The sequence below is a fragment of the Eumetopias jubatus genome, unplaced genomic scaffold, assembly GCF_037043125.1.
Source record: "Eumetopias jubatus isolate StellerSeaLion01/CBP00866 unplaced genomic scaffold, mEumJub1_p1.0 scaffold_3, whole genome shotgun sequence".
Lineage (NCBI taxonomy): Eukaryota > Metazoa > Chordata > Mammalia > Carnivora > Otariidae > Eumetopias > Eumetopias jubatus.
In genome coordinates this window covers 110,001,654-110,022,777 of record NW_028274809.1, presented here as the reverse complement: position 1 = coordinate 110,022,777, position 21,124 = coordinate 110,001,654, and the positions used below count along the sequence as shown (strand labels likewise).

Sequence of the window (21,124 nt, the reverse complement as noted above, 5' to 3'; positions counted from 1 at the left end):
GATCAAGTTTAAAATCATTTTGCAAAAAAGGGAGGTAAAATGTTAATAAATTGCATATTCATTGGCCAGGGTACAAGTTACTTAAGCTGTTTCATTTTTTAAATTCTTGAGTTCGCTAATCTATTGAATACTGAAATGTCTGGCTGTGGACCATGGCAACAAATACCCTTTGCCTTAAACTGATCTGTTACATTTTATGTTCCTGTGGCTGGAAGTAGACTGAGTTTGTTGTTAATGTTTGACACATTTTCTTGAATAACAGTTCTTCAACTGTTAATGTACAAGATGGTACTTGAATTCTTTGTTTGCTTTTTTCTTCCTGTATTAGAAAATCTTGGTGCTTTTTGTAAGTTATGTATAAAAGAAATTTTTCTTAAGATTTGTTCATATACTGGTCTGATCCAGGAAAAATAAAATGGGAAAATGGACACTATTTTTGACCTTCAAATAAAACTATATATTGGTTTTCAGAGTGTTCACCGAGCCCTGGGGTCTTATGCATTGTCTTAAGGCAGGACATTTACCTGTGTGGGATGACAGGTCTCCTAGGATCTGGTGAGAATGTGGAGGAGAGATGAGGCTCTTGAAAAATACACAGAGGCACACAGTTTACATATAATATTGCAGAAGCCAGGGAATCTCTTCCTATAAAGGAAGAGTCCCAAAACAGACCTCATTCCCTTACTGGCTTGTAGCTGTCACTGCACTATACCTTATGGTTCTGAGATAGGAAATGATAAACAGGAAGCCTCCACTTTCTACAAAAATACATCTGGAACTGTTCAAATATCTAAAGACTAAACCATCTGCCCTGTTATTAGAATTTTAGGGTTTATTAAGGAGTCTCTGCATTTTATTTCTAGGATCTCCCTTAAAACACACACACACACACACACACACACACACACGTATCAAGCAGCTTTTCATTAGTTAGGAGGAACCGTTTTGCGTTCTACACCTTGCTATTTTAGGCATAGTTGTAACATTCATTATTTTTTTTAAAGGTTTTATTAGAGAGCACAAGTGGGTGGAGGGGAAGAGGGAGAGGGAGAAACAGACTCCCTGCTGAGCAGGGAGCCTGATGGTGGGGCTTGATCCCAGCACCCTGAGATCATGAACTGAGTTGAAGGCAGATGCTTAACCCACTGAGCCACCCAGGCGCCCCTGTGTTAACATTTTTTAAAAGAGATTTTTCTGTTTTCATTTGTAGAGAAAAGTCTCTAAAGAACCTGCACTAGTTGTTTTGTTAGCTTAATTCAGTCTTTATTCTGAAGACATTTTTATTCTAAGTATTAACTTTCTTGAAAGTTATTGTACCTGGACTGTATGATTCTACAACTATTTTCCCAGTGTTCAGTCCTCATTTTGTTTGGTGATCACATATTTTAGAGATCAAGCATCCAAAATAGGAGCCCAATAAATGTTGCTGTTGTGCACACTTATTTTGAATTAATGAGCCCACAGAAGAGCACATAAATGAGTGTGTGAAAGAAAGATCAGGTGGAATAAGTAAAATCGTTTTCCTCCCATTTGGTATAAATTCTAATGTACAGTTAATGGGTTTTTTTTTTTGCAGTTAATTATTCTGAAGTAGTAAGTTAAACCACTCTGGTGTGTCAGACAGTCCACAAACCAGTGCCACCGGTCTCCCAAAAGATGCTAATTCTGTAACTATTCATTTAGCTAGGATTGAAGAGAGTGTTAGCTAGCTAAGAAACTAAAAAATTCACTCCCTCCAAAGCTTAATCTCTAAAAGTAATGGAGTATGGTGAGATTAATTTATAATCTCTTTAGGTGGAGTTAGGGCATAGTTGCCACATTCCTTTATTCTTAACAAGACCCTGCTCTTCAGAATCAATCTGACTACTTCTCAGAAAGGTAAAAGAAGTAACTCTTATTTATGTATTAATTTTTAAATTTTACCCCTAAATTCTTTTCTTACGTAGTTCTGAGACTTGGTAAAGTGTACAGAAGTTTGTCTACTAAAACCTCCTCAGTTACATTTGATTGATAAGTGAAACAAAAGGAACTACAATTGACCCTTGCATAACGGGGGGTTAGGGTTGCTGTTCCCTCCACTGCAGTCTAAAATCCTTGTATAAGTTTTAACTCCCTAAAATAAAAACTACTGTTAACCTACTGTTGACTGGAAAGCCTTACCGATAACATAAACAGTTGACAAACATATTTTGTCTGTAGTATGTATTATATGCTGTATTCTTACAATAAAGTAAGCTACAGAAAAAAAAATGTTACCAAAAAAATCATAAGGAATAGAAAATACATTTATAGTACTGTACTGTATATCGAAAAATATTTGCATATAAGTGGCCCTGCACAGGTCAAACCCCTGTTCAAGGGTCAACTGTATTTTGCCACTTCATTTGGATATCATATTTAGTGAGGTGGAGGGAAGATAGCAATGGGAAGAAAATTCAAGCCACCTCTGGCCACTGGCTTAGCCCTTTTAGGCCTCAGTTTTCTCTTATGTAACAATTTGCAGGTCTTTCCCAGCTGTAGTAACAATTGAAGATACTTTTTGTTGTTGTTCATTATGTAACAGAGAATGAATAAAAATAATACAATCATGGGAATGTAAGTAGAAACTTTCTTTAAAATGGCTAATTATAGTTTAAATCATTGTTGTCCAATAGGACTTTTTGTGATGATGGGAACTATTCTAGATCTGTGTTATCCAGTATGCTAGCCAGTAGTCACATGTGGCCATTGAGCACTTGAAATGTTGCTAGTGTGACGGAGGAACCTAAATTTTAACTTGGAATAAGACAAATTTAAGTAGTCACATGTGGCTGATAAGTTACTGTATTGGACAGTGCAGGTTAAATTCTTAAGTATTTGTAAGTATTTAAAGGGAATTCCACACAGATTTATTATGACAGTCTTGATCTTTAATGATTTGCACCTGGAATCTCTTAATTTTAGAATTTGGCAATTGCACCTCCAACTTTCAATATTTAAATCTTTCTTACAGCATATCCTCCCTTTCTAATTGCAATCAAGTATGGATAGGTACTGTGACCTTTCCCAGGGATCCTGGAGTCTTGGTAACCATGCACCTGAATTGCTGGCTTTTTAAAGCTGTTATCCTGCTAAGAGTTTATGTGTTTACCACAGTCTCCCTGTAGACTCCTGTCAGTTCCCTGCAAGGCTACACCTTATCCTGTAGTATCTGGCTTTGTAGTATCTGGAGCGGGTTTGATGTTGAGAATTTTATCTTCATATTGTCTTACAGGCTTGATTCTGAAATGTTTTAATTAAGGGCCACTTTACAAAATGCTGGGTCTTCCATTGGCAAGAAGTTCTTAGTCCTAAAATCTTGAGTCATTAGCAAGATGTTGTTAGTACTAAAATATCTAGGTCACTGGGCCATAAATTCACTTAAATGAATTTTCCAGTAAGTCTGCTAATTGCTTCAGTATTTCAAACACTTAACTACATTCTTGAAATTTCCATATTTGGGGATCACAGAGAATTTTGAATGGTTCTATCCTGAAATTCTGGACCTTTGAAATGATAAAAATTAGTATAGAGACATTCTTTTGGGTTAATGGTTAAATTGATAAGCTATGTGTTTGGGACTCATTTTTCTGTGAGAGGATAATTTATATAAAATTAAGTTTTTATATCTGGCACTCAGCTCACAAAACCCATAATGTTCTTGAACTTAATTTAGTCATACTGAGTCTGAGAGCTGTCTGAAAAAGTGCATCCCCACTGAGGCTTTGAAGCACATCTTTGGGACCACAAGCACTGGTTCTGCATTGCCAAACAAAGGCACTAATTAGTATCCGTCATTCTTGAGCTTTGAACAGAAGGAAACCAAAGGTAGTTGCCATTAAATAAAGTAATAAAAGAACATGTTAAAAACTTCAAGCAGTCCAAGAGTAAATGCCTTCTTATTCCCATAGCATTTCTTCTCCCTAAAAAACCATTACCAGCTTAATTTTTCTTTTTTACAAATTGGACTAAATTACACCTTGCTTTTCTGCTTGTATTTTTTAAAAGGTTTATTGAGGTATAAGTTACATATGGTAACATTCACCCTTTTTTTAGATACACAGTTCTATGAATTTTGACAAATACATATACTATAATGAAGGTATGTAATATTTCCATCCCTTCAAAAATTTCTTTTCTCTGCTTCATTTTTGTAACCGCCACCATAATCAATATATAGAACATTTCCATCGCCCCCCAAAAGTTCCCTCTTCCTGCCTCAGTTTTAACAGCTGTATTGTATTTAGTTATATGGATTTACCTACCCCTCATTGATTTTTAGGTGTTTCCATTCTTGGAATTCAAATAAAGTGCAACAAATATCTTTGTAAAATTTTGGTGTGATTTTCCAGCTACAGACATAGGGTAAATCCCTAGCAGAATTAAGGGCTATAACATTTTGATAGAGCCAAATGGCCTTCCTCCAAAATTGTACCAATTTACTTTCCAGCCGGTTATGGCTGACAGTGCCTGTTCCTCTCTCAGTGTCACTGTCACCAAGTTTAATTTTTGCTACTTTGACAGAGGAAATAGTACCTAGCAAAGTAACTTGCATTCAGTGGTGGGTTTTTTTTTTTCTCATTTTAAAAACATCAGAAAGTTTATACACACACACAAATCTCACCTGTGTTATTTGTGGTTATAACTACAATATCACATTAGAGAAAATGTGAAAACTTCACCTTTGTTTCTGCTATTTCAATATACTTTTCATTTGCTACTTTTCACATCTACATTTTGTACCTATACATGAACATTTTTATAATTACCCCCATGGCATATGCACAGTTTATGCATGTATTATTTTGTTTGCTATTTTATTACTTATTTATTTTTAAGGTTTTATTTTTAAATTTATTTTTAAAGTTTATTTATTTCAGAGAAAGGGAGAGAGTACACGAGCAGAGGGAGGGGAGGGCAGAGGGAGAGAGAATCCTGAAGCAGACACCCCACTGATTGTTGAGCCCTGAGCCCCATGCGGGGCTGGATCCCAGGACCCTGAGCTCATGACCTGAGCCGAAATCAAGAGTCAAACATTTAACTGACTGAGCCACCCAGGCACCCCTAAGATTTTATTTTTGAGTAATCTCTACACCCAGCGTGGGGCTTCAACTCAGAACCCTGGGATCAAGATTTGCATGTCCCACTGACTGAGCCAGCTGAAACCGCCTTGTTTCTAGTTTTAAAAATTAACTTTATTTCATGAGCATTTTCTTTTGTTCCTAGAATCCTCATTTTAATAGTTGTATGTTCTTTTTCTTTTGGCCATGACACAGTTCATTTAATTATCCCACTTCTAAAATTTGTTTACACTTTTTCACTATTTTGAACAAAGTTTCAAATGCGAACTTTTAAGTACAAATGTTAAAAAAATCCTTTATGTTATTTTCTTAGGATAAATTTCTTTTTTTTTTCCTTAGGATAAATTTCTATTAGTCTCATTGTTCGGGATCTAAATGTGTTAACGTTGACATGAGAGGATACAATTTTATCATTTGAAATAGTTTTTGTTACTTCATTGGAAATTCAGTAACATTTTTTACTAAAGAAGAGAGCAGTTGCAAATCAGTGTGCTTCTATGCCAGGTTAAGCTATTTATTTTTCCTCCTTTTCATTTGAAAAAATATAAAAATGATACGTGCTACTTGTAACGATTTCATATCCACTTTCCAGAGGTGATCCGTCCACTGCTGTTTAGTAAATTAAAATTTTTTAGTTGAATTATTTCCCCCAATACATCATTCATCTGTTTCAGTATTTAAAAATTACCAAACAATATACAATGAAGTCTCCTTACCCAATTCCCTCTCTTGGGGGCAATTAATGTGATAATTCTCGTGTTTTCTTTCAGACCCATTTTATGCATTTTTGAGCAAGTGTATATGTGTGCTTTGTGTATGTGTGTGTCTCTTTTTAAGCCATAAATGTTACCATGGTGCACATATTTTTTTGTACATACTTTCTTAGATAAGTCTTTTATTTGTATTTAATTTTATAAAAGTAGATGACACATGCATATGGTTCAGAAATAAAATAAAGACTTGAATAGCTGCCCTCCCATCTGTTCCCTGTCTGCTGTCTTTCAGTGAGCCTTTGTGCATATAGAAACAAGTAGGAAGAGACATATTTTCTTTTCTTTTCCTCCTGTAACTCTTAGACTAACCTTTCCACATCTAAGGAGGCAGAATAGAAAAGGCATTAAGAGCTATGGATTGGGGGCCAGCTCCCTGCATTCAAGATGTCTGCTCTGCCACTTATCAGCCCAGATCATGGGCAAGTTGTTTAACCTATCTGTACCTTGTAATTTTCATATGTAAAGTACTAGTCAGTATACATACTTCGCTTAGAATAGTACCATACATATAAGAAGTATGTGTGCTTGCTAGTAGTACTGGTATTTTTATTATTAAGGACAGTAACCAATAAAATAATAAAGAATCTGGAGTACCAATCAGTTGGATTTATATTTAGTGATATGTATGGATTTGGGTAAATTCATTTAGCAGAAAAGGTTAGATGGGATTCCTCACTTGCTTGGGTTCTACTTAAATACATTTTATTTTATTTAAAAAATTTTTAAAGGTTTATTTATTAGAGCGAGAGTAGGGGGAGGGGCAGAGGAAGAGGGAGAGAGAAGCTTAAGCAGTCTCCACCCTGAGCTTGGAGCACAGGGTTCAGTCTCATGACCCTGAGATCACAACCTGAGCTGAAACCAAGAGTCAGACATTTAACCAACTGTGCCACCCAGGCGCCCCTCAAATACATTTTAGAAAATGTCAGAAAACAAATTCAAAGCAGCTAAAATATATTTTGTTGTTCCTTGTTTTATGGGTTGATGGGTTTCTTTCTCATTTCTTTTTTGCATATACTCGTTTAAACATACTTTTATAACAAAAGTGTCTCAGAAAAGGTGAGGGTAGAGGTGGCTGCTAAGAGTATGAACTTTTTTTGCACAGTGCATCACATTTTGGAGATCAAAATGTGCATATCACATTTGGTGATGTGCACATGATGCACATTTGGTGCATCACATTTAACCAAATTTGGTTAAAATATATCTATACATAATATTTAATTTTGGGTGATAGTGACCCATAAAGCTTTTTTAATTCCCTGCCCATATTTAGGATCAAATTGTTAATGACATTAAAAGTTCTTTGGGTGCCTGGTTGACTATGTCAGGAGAGGATATGACTCTTGATCTTGGGGTTGTGAGCTCAAGCCCCACATTGGGTGTTGAGATTACTTAAATAAATAATAATAATAAAAAAACCAACCAAACAACAACCCTGAAAATAAAAAGTTCTTAAACCAAACAAGGGACTGGAAGACTGAATTGTTTTTCTAGTCAATTTTTCCATCTTCAGTTCTTTTTCTTAATAAAATCAAAGTAACAACAAAACCTCTTTTCCCCTTTCCCACCTTCAGATCCCAGTTACAAAGTTATATATGTTCATTGTAGAAAATATAAAAACAAACAAAAAACCCCGAAAGAAAACATAAAACAGGGAAATAAGAATCACCTTAATGCCTCTACTCAGCTTAATATTATTTCTGTTTTAACAGTTTGGTGTCTAGACTTCTTGCATTTTTCTCTAGATAGGTGTGCACACATACTCATGGTACTAATCTTGTCTTTTATAGTGGTGGCATCAGGAATGTTGCACACACTGGTGTTTTTCTTTTTTTTTGATAGTATCATGAACATTTTAATTACATCATTAGTATCATTTATAACAGGTGCATCATATTCCTTTGAGCACCTATGTCATTCTGAAATATATTTTGTAATATATTTCCTTTTCAAGGGCATTTAAAAATAAGCTATCAGTAAACATTCTTGTAGGCAAATCTTTTTGGACATCGATTATTTCCTTAGGGTAAATTCTGAGGCATGAGCTTCTCAGGTTGTAGGATATGCATGTTTTTCATGCTTTGGTACACATTGCCAAACTGTTGTCCAAGCAGTTGGTATCTCCCTACATATTTGCCAGCATGGGGTCTTGTCTTTAGATAAGTCCATGCCTATTTGAGACGCATATCACTCCCCTTCTGAATTGGTGCAGATTCACTTTCCATTGCCCCTAGAATCATCTTTTTCTTCTTCCCTTCTTCCCTCTCTTGCTATTCTTCCATATCCTTCCTCCTTCCCACCTCAGACTTCATAGAAGCTGGATTTAGTCCTGGTTGGAGAGGGACCTGTTCCAAATACTCTTCACGTCACTCTTACCTGCTTTGTAGTGCATTTGCTGAATAAAATGTTCCTGAGGCTTTTTCTGGACAGCACTGATTTTTCAAAAATCTTTTTTTTTGTTTTTAAAGATTTTATTTATTTGGCAGAGAGAGACCCAGCAAGAGAGGGAACACAAGCAGGGGAGTGGGAGAGGGAGAAGTAGGCTTCCCGCTGAGCAGGGAGCCCGATGTGGGGCTCGATCCCAGGACCCTGGGATCACGACCTGAGCTGAAGGCAGACGCTTAATGACGGAGCCACCCAGGCACCCTGATTTTTCAAAAACCGTACTAATTTCTTTCAGTTATATAAGTTCTGATTTTCACTTTTGTGATTTTTAGTATCAGTTAATGTGTTCGATTTGTGAAGTGACCTCATGCTCTAGCACAGTCATTGAGGGAACTATTTCTGGAATCCTGTAGACCAGGTTCAGATTCCAGCTCCTGTTCTTGTTGACAGGCTTTGGAAACTAGGATGTCCTATTTAACCCCTCCAGTCCTTCTGTTTCTTTTCTTCACTTGTAAAGTGGATATAATGGTAATACCTTCCTCAGGATTTTGTGAGGATTTAAAGAGGTGATGCTTTTAAGTGTTCCGTCATGCCCTAACAGGTAGTAAGCACTCAACAGAGTAGCTCTTAACATCATCTCATCTGGCATGTGTGTGAATGAAGCAGGGATTGTTTTCTCATTTTGCATTTCAGTAAATGGAATTCCATCAGAAAGATAGAATATTTTTCCTACTGCCACATCTAGAAAACCCTGGCATGTGAACCTGAATTTAGGACTTTTGATCTATAAGGACTACTGCAAAGTGGGAAAACTAGAGTGAATGACAAGAATTATGATCATCCAGGAAAAGCATGAAAAGCTTTAAATATGGGGCTTGAGTGACACAGCTTCCAAAAAACTTTGGCCTACCAGAAGTAGGCAAGAAGATGAGCTTAGTTGCAGGAGAAGAGGAACTGTTCCTGTGCATCTTGGCCTCAAAAGAGGTTGCTCTATTCAGAAGTCTTCCCCACACAAAGACCGAAAGAATCTTTCAAAAAGGTTAAGATGACTGAGTATTAGGATCAAAACAGTTAATAAGTTTGTCTGCTTTGGTTTAAATTAGAATGGAGTGCTGCTTTAAATATATGACTGATTAGGCATAATTTTAACTTGTTCCAACAGGGCATGGTGCAGATGTGAAATGTGTAGACTGGCATCCAACAAAAGGGTTAGTTGTTTCAGGAAGTAAAGATAGTCAACAGCCAATCAAGTTCTGGGATCCCAAGACTGGGCAGAGTCTTGCAACACTGTAAGTGATAGGAACCCCACCTTGGTCCCTAAACAAAAGGGAAAAAGGCTGCCTCTATTCTTTAACTTTGAGCCTTCTCTCCTCCTGTGTATTCGTGAAAAACTAGGGTAGACAACAGATGAACTTGTACCTAGGGTCTTCTTTTAATTAAACATGATTTTTGTTCTGCTATATGTATCTACATTTAATTTGGGTATCCCTAAGGGTGGGGGGGGCAGGGAGGAAGATGAGGAGAAGGTGGTTCTTACTATCCTAGATTGCAGTCTCTCCTCATGATAACATTTTGGCACTGTATGGAGCTGACGTGGCAGCCACTTACTAGACACAGCCCAGCCTTCTCCATCTCACCACATCTATTTGTAGAGAAGTTTTCTCCCCAGTTTTGAATCCGTTCTCATTTTTTGTTTGAGGTGCTTGCTTATGATGCAACCTCATAATAAGGTTTTGTCTTTTTAAAATTTTTTTATGATTATATTTTATATATATTATATTTTATATCATATTTTATATTACCATTTTTTATTATTATCTGTCAACATTCCTAGTTAAATGAACATGTTACTAGCATGCTTTTGACCACACCCCTGTATCCTGGTCTTTCTGACTGGAAAGTGAGCTAAATCCAGAGTGAGCTGGCTGGAGCAAGGCTGCCTTGTTGCCTAACTCCAGTGGCCACAACCAAATAGAGCACCTTGTGACTGATGCTCCTTGGAGATGTGCATTTTGCAGGCCTTGACTTGTAGTGGTTTTAGTTCAGATTAACTCTCAAACTATCCTATGCCCTTTTTTAATGCTTTGTCTTAATGAGAGGAGCTTCAATGAATTTTAAAAATTTAATGAGCTTTATTGAATATTAATTTATGTGTTCAAGTGCTTCCCCTGCTTCACAGATAAGCTTTTCTATACAGTTGAAGCTCTGCTGCTATTTTAATTGGTTAATGAAAAGTGTACTTAAATAATGGACATTAAGAAGTAATAAAGCATGTGATATCACAAGACCACAGTTAAAAGTACACTTGAAATAATGACTAAACCTTTTGCCAAGAGGCCATACCTCTTGCATCTTGACCCATGTGCTTTTTAACAAAAATGGCCATTGTATCGATTTATCCTTGTTTTGAATTCTGACAGATTATTTTTTTGGTACTTTGTTTCTAGTCATGCCCATAAAAACACAGTAATGGAAGTGAAATTAAATCTCAACGGCAATTGGCTACTCACTGCATCACGTGATCACCTCTGTAAACTTTTCGATATCCGAAACCTGAAAGAAGAGCTTCAAGTCTTCCGAGGTCATAAGAAAGAAGCCACAGGTCAGTGGTTGTGGCATGCTTCTTATTCTCACTATTAGCTGTAGTGTGTTGAAATCCTAATAATTTGCTTTTGCCCACGTTTTTGTTTTAAAGCTGTGGCCTGGCATCCTGTTCATGAAGGACTTTTTGCCAGTGGAGGGTCCGATGGCTCTTTGTTATTCTGGCATGTTGGGTATGTAATACTTATGTAAAGAAGTTGTATATTTTATGAAGAGAGCACTCAAAAGTGTAAAACATAATGTCTTGTGTTTTTCCTGAGTGTTCATATGTCCTATATCAGAGACTTCCTGCAGTTTTCAATTCTATAAACCCAGCTTGGAATAGAAAACTTAGCACCTCTGTTTTTGGATGTGGAAGTCATTAAGGGAGAGTAAAGCAGATTTCCTTGTTTCTTATTGGTGAATTAATTCTCGAAGCATTTTCCCCTCTGAAGTACTCCTCAAATAAAAGAATACATTGCTGATGACAAATGAATACCCCTGAAACATGTGGAACTGACCAGATTTAAAGTAACAGGCTTTGGTAGCTTTGTGTTATAGTAAAAGAAAATGTCTTTTTTTTGGTAACTTTTGTGAAAAGACTTCTTTCTGTGGTGCTATTACAGGGTAGAAAAGGAAGTGGGTGGGATGGAGATGGCCCATGAAGGAATGATCTGGAGTCTGGCTTGGCATCCTCTTGGACATATTCTCTGCTCAGGTTCAAATGACCATACTAGGTAAGCTTTGTATCAAAAATGACAAGGAATTACTGTGTTCATGGAGCAGCAGAAAATAAAGATTTATATTTATTTTTATTGATAGATTAATGTATTTGTAGTCCAACTTCTTAGGAACATTTTTGTAGCTGTTTATAAATAAGTATGTAATTATAAGAAGGATATAGAATATTGAGTATGACTTTGTTATTCAAATTTTGCTTTGCCTTCTTATTAAAAAATATTTTGACATTTTAAATTTTTAGAAGAAAGGCGTTGTAAAACTTTGTTATGTTTACCAGTGGGCTTGGTACTCTTAAGTGCCCAGAAATACACTGAAACAGTACTCCTCCCCTTACCCCTTCCATCACTTTTATTTTGACAGCAAATTCTGGACCCGAAACCGACCAGGTGATAAAATGCGAGATAGGTATAATCTCAACCTGTTGCCTGGAATGTCTGAAGATGGAGTAGAATATGGTGAGACTTTTACACATTTATCCTTCTGTGAAATCTGATATTCTCTTATTAAAGCGTTAGTTATGGAAAATAATATATACATCTAAATTTAGTTTTATAGTTTACTGATTGATAAAGTTTCATTTTTATAAAGTGTTCATTTTATTGGGCCACTATGTTTATAAAATATCTGTTGACAATAAATGTATTTGTATTTATAGATGACCTTGAACCTAACAGCCTGGCAGTAATTCCAGGAATGGGAATACCAGAACAACTAAAATTAGCTATGGAACAAGAGCAGATGGGTAAGAGACATTGTACCTGTATGTTTTATCTTTATCAAATTTTTGTAGACCTGTTTCTTGCCTTCATGATACTAAATTATTTTGAAAATGCCAAAATGATTTTATGTTGAGACATGTTGATAAAAGTGATGTAAACTGCGTATTATTTAAAATCTATTCTTCTAAAAATGTGTTTATTGATGACATGGCCATTTGCTCTCATTTCCTTGGCTAACTGCTTCTTTTTGTGGTTACAGGGAAAGATGAATCAAATGAAATTGAAATGACAATTCCAGGTTTGGACTGGGGAATGGAGGAGGTGATGCAAAAGGATCAGAAAAAAGTTCCTCAGAAGAAAGTTCCTTATGCAAAACCTATTCCTGCTCAGTTCCAGCAGGTGAGTAACTAGCAGTAGCCCCACCTTGTCCATGCACTGGGAGGGGCTGCCTGGTGAGTCTGTCTTGCACTGTCTCATCTGTGGAAAGTGTGCTACAGACTTCTTTGGAGTGTTCTTCAACCAAGAGCCCATCTGCTGCTCTGCAGTTAGTGCTGAGTTTGTCATGACTCTTGTAGCTCTTCTTTTATTCTCACCTACTTCTTACTGTCCACGCTATCAGAGGAGGGAGAAGAAAGAAGCATGGAGCAGAGAGAGTACGTTGACTCTCCTCTACTTTGTTTTTCTGTCTTCTGCTTTATTTGTCCCTTCAACACAAAGTGCATGTGCCCTTTGGAAGAGGCAGGCAGGCTTTCATTTTCAATAACATGTAAGATCTTACAGTGTTTATCAGGTTAGTAGTTTCTGCCCTGTATTGTGCTTGCCTGCTCATCACAAGAAGGAGCATTAGAATAAAGGTGGTACAGCAGGCTGGCCGGCTTGTATTCGGCCAGTTGGAAGGAGCCAGTGATAGTACAGAATGTTTTTCTCATTTTCTCATTGTAATATACACACTTAGGGTATATTTAATATTCTCTTCTTTCCAAAGGCTTGGATGCAAAATAAAGTTCCAATTCCTGCCCCAAATGAGGTACTGAATGACAGAAAAGAGGACATTAAATTGGAAGAGAAGAAGAAAACACAAGCAGAAATTGAACAAGAAATGGCCACATTACAGTATACTAACCCACAGCTTCTGGAGGTGTGTGACACTCTTTAGGGGGGGTTCAAGATGATTTAAGAAAATAGTGATAACATTTTTTTATTGATATGCTCTTATGGAGAAGGGAAGGGCTTCTCAGATGGGTCTAATGAATGCCACCATTTCTTTATGTTTTTCTAATTTTTTAATTGAAGTATAATTGACATACAATGTCATAATAGTTTCAGGTGTGAAAGAATTCTGTTTCTAAGACTTTTAAAATGAGATCAGTCAAGCAGTGAGCAGACCTAAGTTAAATATACATTTTTTAAAAAGATTTATTTATTTTAGAGAGAGAGAGAGAAAGAAAGCAGGGGGAGGGGCAGAAGGAGAGGGAGAGCGAGAATCTGGAGCAGGCTCCCCACGAGCGCAGAGCCTGATGCGGGGCTTGATCCCACAACCCTGAGGTCATGATCTGAGCCAAAATCAAGAAGTGGATACTTAACCAACTGAGCCACCCAGGCGCCCCTACATATCTCATTTTTTAATAGGAAAGATAAAGCCAACATAGTTTTAACTTGGATCATTTATTTATCCACAGATAAAATAATTTTTCTGTCAGTTCTAGAGCAGGTGGTTTGCTCTTACTTTTTTTGCACCTTTGACAGTTACCAAAAATGATAAAGCATTAGTAAATTATTTAATATAAGAAGATGGATATAAATAATCCTGATTGCTGTTTCCCAGTATTTAAAAAGAAGGAGTCTAGAGTGAGTCTGAAAGCTGTGTGCTCTCAGAGTATCTGAATGTTATACGGATTCTAGTTACTGTGGAGTGTTGAGAGGTCGATGCCTTATGTTCGTCTTGAGGCTCCCCCAATGCAATAAGTGATAGCAGTATTGTCATCTTCAAGGGCTCTGGTGTATTTATCAGTATGCTTTTTTTCCTTTCTTTCCAGCAACTTAAAATTGAAAGGCTTGCACAGAAACAGGCTGAGCAAATTCAGCCTCCTCCTTCATCTGGCACCCCTCTCCTTGGACCCCAGCCCTTTCCAGGACAAGGTCCAATGTCTCAGATTCCTCAAGGTTTTCAGCAGCCCCATCCATCTCAGCAGATGCCAATGAACATGGCTCAAATGGGGCCTCCGGGTCCACAGGGACAGTTTAGACCCCCTGGACCCCAGGGACAAATGGGACCACAAGGTCCTCCACTGCATCAGGGAGGTGGGGGGCCACAAGGATTCATGGGACCACAAGGGCCCCAGGGCCCGCCCCAGGGGTTGCCGAGGCCTCAGGACATGCATGGGCCCCAAGGAATGCAGAGGCATCCTGGACCTCATGGCCCTTTGGGACCTCAAGGACCACCTGGACCACAGGGTAATTCTGGTCCTCAAGGTCATATGGGTCCTCAGGGTCCACCTGGCCCACAAGGTCACATAGGCCCTCAAGGCCCACCTGGTCCCCAGGGTCACTTGGGCCCTCAGGGGCCTCCTGGTACTCAAGGTATGCAGGGACCACCTGGTCCCAGAGGAATGCAAGGACCTCCTCATCCTCATGGGATACAAGGTGGGCCAGGGTCTCAAGGGATCCAAGGTCCTGTGTCTCAGGGACCTCTGATGGGATTGAATCCAAGAGGAATGCAGGGTCCTCCAGGCCCCCGAGAAAATCAGGGTCCTGCTCCCCAAGGGATGATGATGGGCCATCCGCCTCAAGAGATGAGAGGACCTCACCCTCCAAGTGGACTGCTGGGACATGGCCCTCAGGAGATGCGAGGCCCTCAGGAGATGCGAGGCATGCAGGGGCCTCCAGCCCAAGGGTCCATGCTGGGCCCCCCCCAGGAATTGCGAGGGCCTCCAGGCTCACAAGGTCAGCAGGGGCCGCCCCAGGGCTCTTTGGGGCCGCCACCCCAGGGTGGCATGCAAGGGCCCCCTGGACCTCAGGGACAGCAGAACCCGGCAAGAGGGCCACATCCATCTCAAGGGCCAATACCATTCCAGCAGCAGAAAACAGCTCTGCTAGGTGATGGGCCCCGGGCCCCCTTCAATCAGGTATTATTTATTTCTAACTTATAGGCATTGCACATTGGGAAAATACACTCTGCACGGAGGCGGCACTTCCAAAAGCTGTGGAAGCAGTCACAGCTTGTATCAGTGTCTCTCAAGTAGTGATGGTGGCTTGATAATAGCATCATGGCTGAAGAAGGAAATGAGAGTAAACAAGACCATTAAATATATTGTATATGAGTCTTTTTAATAGAAGTCATTCCAGAGAAGATCAACTCTCAGTTGAATACCGTTCATAATCGTCCCCGGGCTTTAAAAGAGCTGTGGCCCTGAGGAGGAAGCAGGGGTGGCCCTGAGCCTATCAGGTCCCCCTTTTCTGGGCTCTTTAGTTTGTAGCCCAGTGTTTCGTGGGCTGATCTGCCTGCCAGCTCTACTCTTTAAGATAGTATGGAGTATTTAACTCACAAGTGTACGGGAGACTCTGATCTCACTATTTTTCATCTCAGTGAATGCTTTTAGAGATCTCTGAGTCCAGAATTGTGCATTCTCAAATGGTGACCCTTTGGACAAAATGCTGTTCAAGTTGTTTTCCACTCACATGTAGATTTATTTACTGGAGGGAGTAATTCTGTGGACATTGTCTTGGCCCTTTTTTGAAGATTCTGTTTTTGTCAGCTAAGTTTTATTACCCATTCGCTGGGCTTGTGCTTGAGAAGTGGTGTGAGGAGGGTTCAGGTTTTGTGGGGGAATTACGGAAACACTGCATGAGCATGAATGGATTTAGCACTGTTTGGCTCTGTGGTTTTTATGTTTTTCTCAGTTTCATAGTCTGGAAGCATTATTTGGGTATGAACCACTGCATTTGTGTCCCTGAAGTTAGTTGTGGACAAAAAGTGAGTGAGCGAGTGCGCTAATGTTGACTCCTTGGGTCTTTACTGAGAGGCACTCGGTCCACTTGGAGAGGATGTGCTGCATGTGAAAAACAGTCTGTTTTGCTTTTTCAAACACCTCTGAGAATCTGTCATGTGAAGATGACCGTCAGGTTAACGAATTAAAATAACCAGCTGAGTAAGTAGGTTAAGCGTTACTTTTCCATAGGTCTTCCAGGACTTACAAGTGTCACAGCAGTGAAGAGTAGTTGAGTTTATTTCCAGAATCTCTTGGGGCGCTTTTTAGGATTTAGGATGAGTGGAATAAATCTAGGTTTATTGTCCTGAACTGCTGTAAAATTTGCAGTATTGTATGTTTTATTAATACACAGAGCATTTGTATGTGTTTATAGTATCAATTCCCTAACCTTATGGTAATGAATTAACAGCTTTCATTTGGGAGGACAAAAATGGTGATGAACTTTAGCTACCGCATTATGACTGAAATTAAAAACATGTCAGATTCAAGAGGTTAGGCCTGAGTTTCTGGGACAATTCAGCAAGAGTTTTTGTTAAGTAGTAAAAGATTTTATACATGAAAAGCATAATGGCTCTAAAGATTTAGTTGAGCTATAGAATTAGTATGAAGGTTTGATACATTGTAGGACATTTCAGATCTCAAGTGTTGCCTGATGAAAATTTTTGCCCCTATTTTTTATGTGCTGAAATCTGACTTTCTTCACTTCGATGAGACTAATTATTTAAACCAGTTGGTTCAGTTGGTTAATTTAGTGGAATTGCTTTCTGGTGTTAAAAGTAATAGCATGAAAGATGCTGATAAGAGCAGTCCTTGGGTGAAGGAGACAGGAAACAAAGGAGGACAGAAATTATAAGTATTGAGTTAATGATAGTCATTTGTAGCTACAATGCTAGATGTCCTATCAAGGTTGCTCTTTCATGTAGCTAGTTTGTAATGTGCAAGCAATTTTGCTGTGAATGGTTTTGAAACTCTGCTATTTTCATAGTAGGTCCAGTCACCAAATGCATTTTTTTTTTTTATGAAGAAATGTGTTTGTTAAGAGACCTAATCCAAGGTCACTGGACAGTGTGGAGACTCAGAATTTAGACATGGCTAGGTAAAAAGACATAATCTTAGGGACAAGCTAGGGTGAGCTCTGGGGTTTCAGAGCATGGAGACAAGATCAGAGCAGCAGGTTTGTATCTGCAGGGACCCAAGGAATCCAACAGGATCCCAGGCGACTCAGCTGGGAATGAACCATAGGGTGCTGAGGATGGGGAAATGCGGAGGTAGAGAAGAGGCAGTTGATAGGAGAAAGCCAATGTGAATATCTCATCACAAACCCCTTTCGTATTCTTCCACCTCTTCAAACCCAGCCCTAGCCGCTTGAGAGGATTGGTTATTTTTTGTAGCTGGAAAAGAGTCCCGAGTGTGAGAGCAGAGTTTACCTGTCCTGGCAGATATCCAGATCTTTACTTTTGCCAGAAGTTCCTCCTTTGTGCAGAGTGTTATGTTACGATTTCTGACTTTCCATTGAGGTTCTTACTTGGCATCACAGGTAAAGATCTAGCTTTAAATAAAACCTATCAGCAGGTTTAAAATATAAGTGTTTCCTTTTATTATGGTAAGAGAAGTTATCTCCTTCCCCCAGTTTAAGGACAATTTTGCTATAATGTCACTAGCTGTATATTTACTGCTGGAGGCTTTGGGGCAACCTAGTGTTTTTATCTTGTCACATTTTGATAAAATTGCTATTTATGAAGCACAATCCTATGATTTCACACCCCCGCTTTAAAAACATCTTTTCAGGAAGGACAGAACGCAGGCCCCCCACCCCTGATACCAGGCCTAGGGCAGCAGGGAGCACAAGGTCGCATCCCCCCTCTTAACCCTGGACAAGGACCTGGCCCTAACAAAGGTAAATATCTGCTCGGCTGAATAAGAGATTGTATTCTACCACCTCTGGGTAAATCTTACAAAAAAAATAGTTTATTGGTAAGTAATTGATAGAATGGTCATTTGAACCCTATAGGAAAAATAGGAGCACAGTCATTTCCGGTAAAGGCTTTGTCCTAATGTTTTCATAGACTTGCTCAAAGTTAGCTAAAAATGCTGTCCTGAGGAAATAAGCTCCTCACTTACCAGAAGCTGACGGTGGAAGTGCTGGGACAACTCCTAGTAGCAGGGCCTGGGCCTGGGCCGGCCTTGTCCACGTCTTGGGAATGGGAGTGGTTCCTGTGAGCACTGAATGCAAGTGCATGTCGTTTGCTTCCTGGAAAGCCAAACTGCTTCCACTTACAGTGTTTGATGAGATAAAGAATTTAGAGATTTTAATAGTGTTTTTAATATTACCCCCTTTCCCCCCCCAAATTGTGCCATGTATTGAATTCTTTAGCTGGTTATATTGTTTTGCACGATTTGATAAGAAGAAAGCCATGTACTGATGTATCGGGTTCTTGATACTATGGAAAGCACAGAGATAAGACCTGCCAGTATTTAGATGTGAGGCTGTTTGGAAGTTGAGTTAATGCCAGGAGTTGAAAGCGCAGAGGCAGCCCCTTGTGCTGAGGTGTTCTGCTGTCACAGGGGCAGGGCAGGGCAGGGCCGGAGCAGGAGTGAGGGGGCGGTAGGCTGCTGGCTGGAGAGGGCAAGGGCAGGACTGAGTGGTGTGGATGGAGGGAAGGTCGGAGACAGGTGTTCAAGTCAGTGCACTGTCTCACAGGGAGGACACAAGCCAGAGAACCAGGAGTATTGTGGAGGTTGTACTTCAAAGAACTTCACTCCTTTTAATTTTTAATTAGCTGAGCCCACAGCACTCTGTGGCGCATGTTACATTTCTTGCCCTCATTTTATCAGATTAAGAAAAGTCCTCATTAGCATTTTGCAGCCCTAGGACTTTGGGAGAAGCAGGACATCCTAGGAAAGGGAGCAGTAAAGGAAGTAGGAGAATCGTTATTATAGTCTCATTGCATGGAAGTGGTGGCCAACAGGGAAAAAGAGAAAGCAAGAACCCATCTTTGGAATTTGGGGACCCTAAGAAGAGTCTGTTACCCACAGGGTACAGCTGTCAACAAACTGAGAGCCTGCCTCTCTTCCTCTCCCCTACCTTGTGTCTGTCTCCACCTATTTCCCTCTCCTCCTTGCTCTTCCCCTTTTCTCTTTACCTCTCTCTCTCTCTCTTCCTCCTCTCTTTCTCCTCCCAGGGACCAAAGGGAGAAGGGAGAGCCGAGAAAGTGGCCCTGCCATCCCCTACTGGATTAACCAACGCCGCCGCCCCATCACCGGTGGCCACATCCCTTCTAATTTGTAGTGGTGGGTTTCTTTCCTTGGAGGAGCCAGGGTACTTTTAAACAGATAGAGGTAATGGGAGGATTATTATTCATAGGTAAGTCCAAATGGAATGTGTTCAGCTTCCTCAGGTCAAAGTCTGCTGTGTCTGAGATCACACCAAGTTCAAGCAACATAAAGTCAGAGAAGAAGCCGTTAGATTCAGGAACCTACTGAGAAGTGAGGGGGCCTCTTTACCACAAGGAAAGGGACCTGGGATATTTGCAAACTGACTGAACAAAGATGCAACTTAGAAGGTGCTTTCCTCAGCTGGGAGAGGACTGGTTTAATGAAGGAAAGACCAGGAGGCAGAAGGCACAGGAAGAGCTTAAGAGAAGAGAGAACCCTTCTAATGGTGTTTTTTTATACTGACATTTCCAAGTTTTTTTATACATGTCGAATGGTGAGGCGGGATTGAACTGGCCAAAAGAAAGGAACAAAAAGGGAAGAGGAAGGGCATCGGGAGGGGAGGAATCCTGGCTGGCTGTGATGCGAGGGAAGGCAGGTCGTCTTTATTGCCAGGGAGAAGGAGGGAAAGGCATGAGAGGGGCAGGTGGGGGAATTTCATCTTAAAAATGTAGTTGTTTTAGAGCAAGAGGTGCTCTAAAACACCTCTAGCCTTTGCTACCTACTTTTAAAAAATGCTTGATTTGGATTGTATGGTGACAGAAAATAGCTGCACATTAACAATGGCTGCACAGTAGCCAGGAGAACAAATCCCTTCAAGGTTCAGAAGTAAGCTAACCATCACAACTTTAGTTCTATTTTTATTCAGGACTTTGAATATATTACACACATTAAAATGTTTTCAAACAGTCTTTAGTGGGTTTCCCAACGCTGTGTGCAAAGAATGGTGATAGTTATTATAGATGAGGGATCTACATCATTCATTCATGCAAAGGGGCGGAAAATATGCCCATATGACCCCGAACCTGAAGTATGAGCAAGGGCTGATGGGTCACCAGGCAGTTATTAGCGAGGCCCGTGGTTCCACGCGCCTTACAGAGGATTTTGTTAAGAATCAAAGTGCGCTTTGTTATGGACCCAAGCTGTCCATTTCTCTGATGGGTTTGAATAAAGTATTCCCTCTCTTAAAAAAAAGAAAGAAAGAGGGAAAGAAGAAAAGTGTGAGTTAAGGAAGCAGGTTGAATGAACTAGGGGCTAAAGGGGCACCAGCAGGGACAGCGGCAGGGTAGCTGCTGCACCCTCTGAGGGCTCTGCGGCCTTCTCAGGTACGCAGGTGAATTCCCTGTGCCTGGCTTCCTGGCCTGCAGCATGAAGTCTCTCTGTCCTCCCTGGGTGTGGAGGAGGCAGGCCTAAGGAAGTCCCTGGAAGAATGGGGGCAGGGAAGGCATGCTCATTCTTACGCCCGTGAGACTGTCGCATGCTTTCTGAGTTAATCCTCACAGCAGCAAGTAGTTGCTCATCTCATTTGAGATTAGTAATTTACCCGAGGTGGAGGTGCTTAGCTAGTGAGGGATGAAGTTGAAATCTGCACCCCAAAACCTGTGTTCTTCCATTAGATAGTGCCT

General features: G+C 39.8%; 1 protein-coding gene across 3 annotated transcripts in view; it reads left to right on the top strand.

Annotated features, from left to right (window-relative positions):
• The window catches only part of WDR33 (WD repeat domain 33), a 109,288-nt gene that overhangs the window by 78,508 nt on the left and 9,656 nt on the right, over positions 1-21,124 (top strand). For 2 of the 3 annotated variants that reach the window (XM_028101242.2, XM_088021766.1), the window contains 10 exons: positions 9,420-9,546; positions 10,705-10,859; positions 10,953-11,031; positions 11,464-11,574; positions 11,939-12,033; positions 12,234-12,320; positions 12,557-12,696; positions 13,283-13,435; positions 14,334-15,422; positions 18,075-18,183. In XM_028101242.2, coding sequence (XP_027957043.1) covers positions 9,420-9,546; positions 10,705-10,859; positions 10,953-11,031; positions 11,464-11,574; positions 11,939-12,033; positions 12,234-12,320; positions 12,557-12,696; positions 13,283-13,435; positions 14,334-15,422; positions 18,075-18,183 — 2,145 coding nt within the window. The remainder of the gene's footprint in view (positions 1-9,419; positions 9,547-10,704; positions 10,860-10,952; positions 11,032-11,463; positions 11,575-11,938; positions 12,034-12,233; positions 12,321-12,556; positions 12,697-13,282; positions 13,436-14,333; positions 15,423-18,074; positions 18,184-21,124) is intronic. The other variant, XM_028101243.2, reaches the window with a different exon arrangement.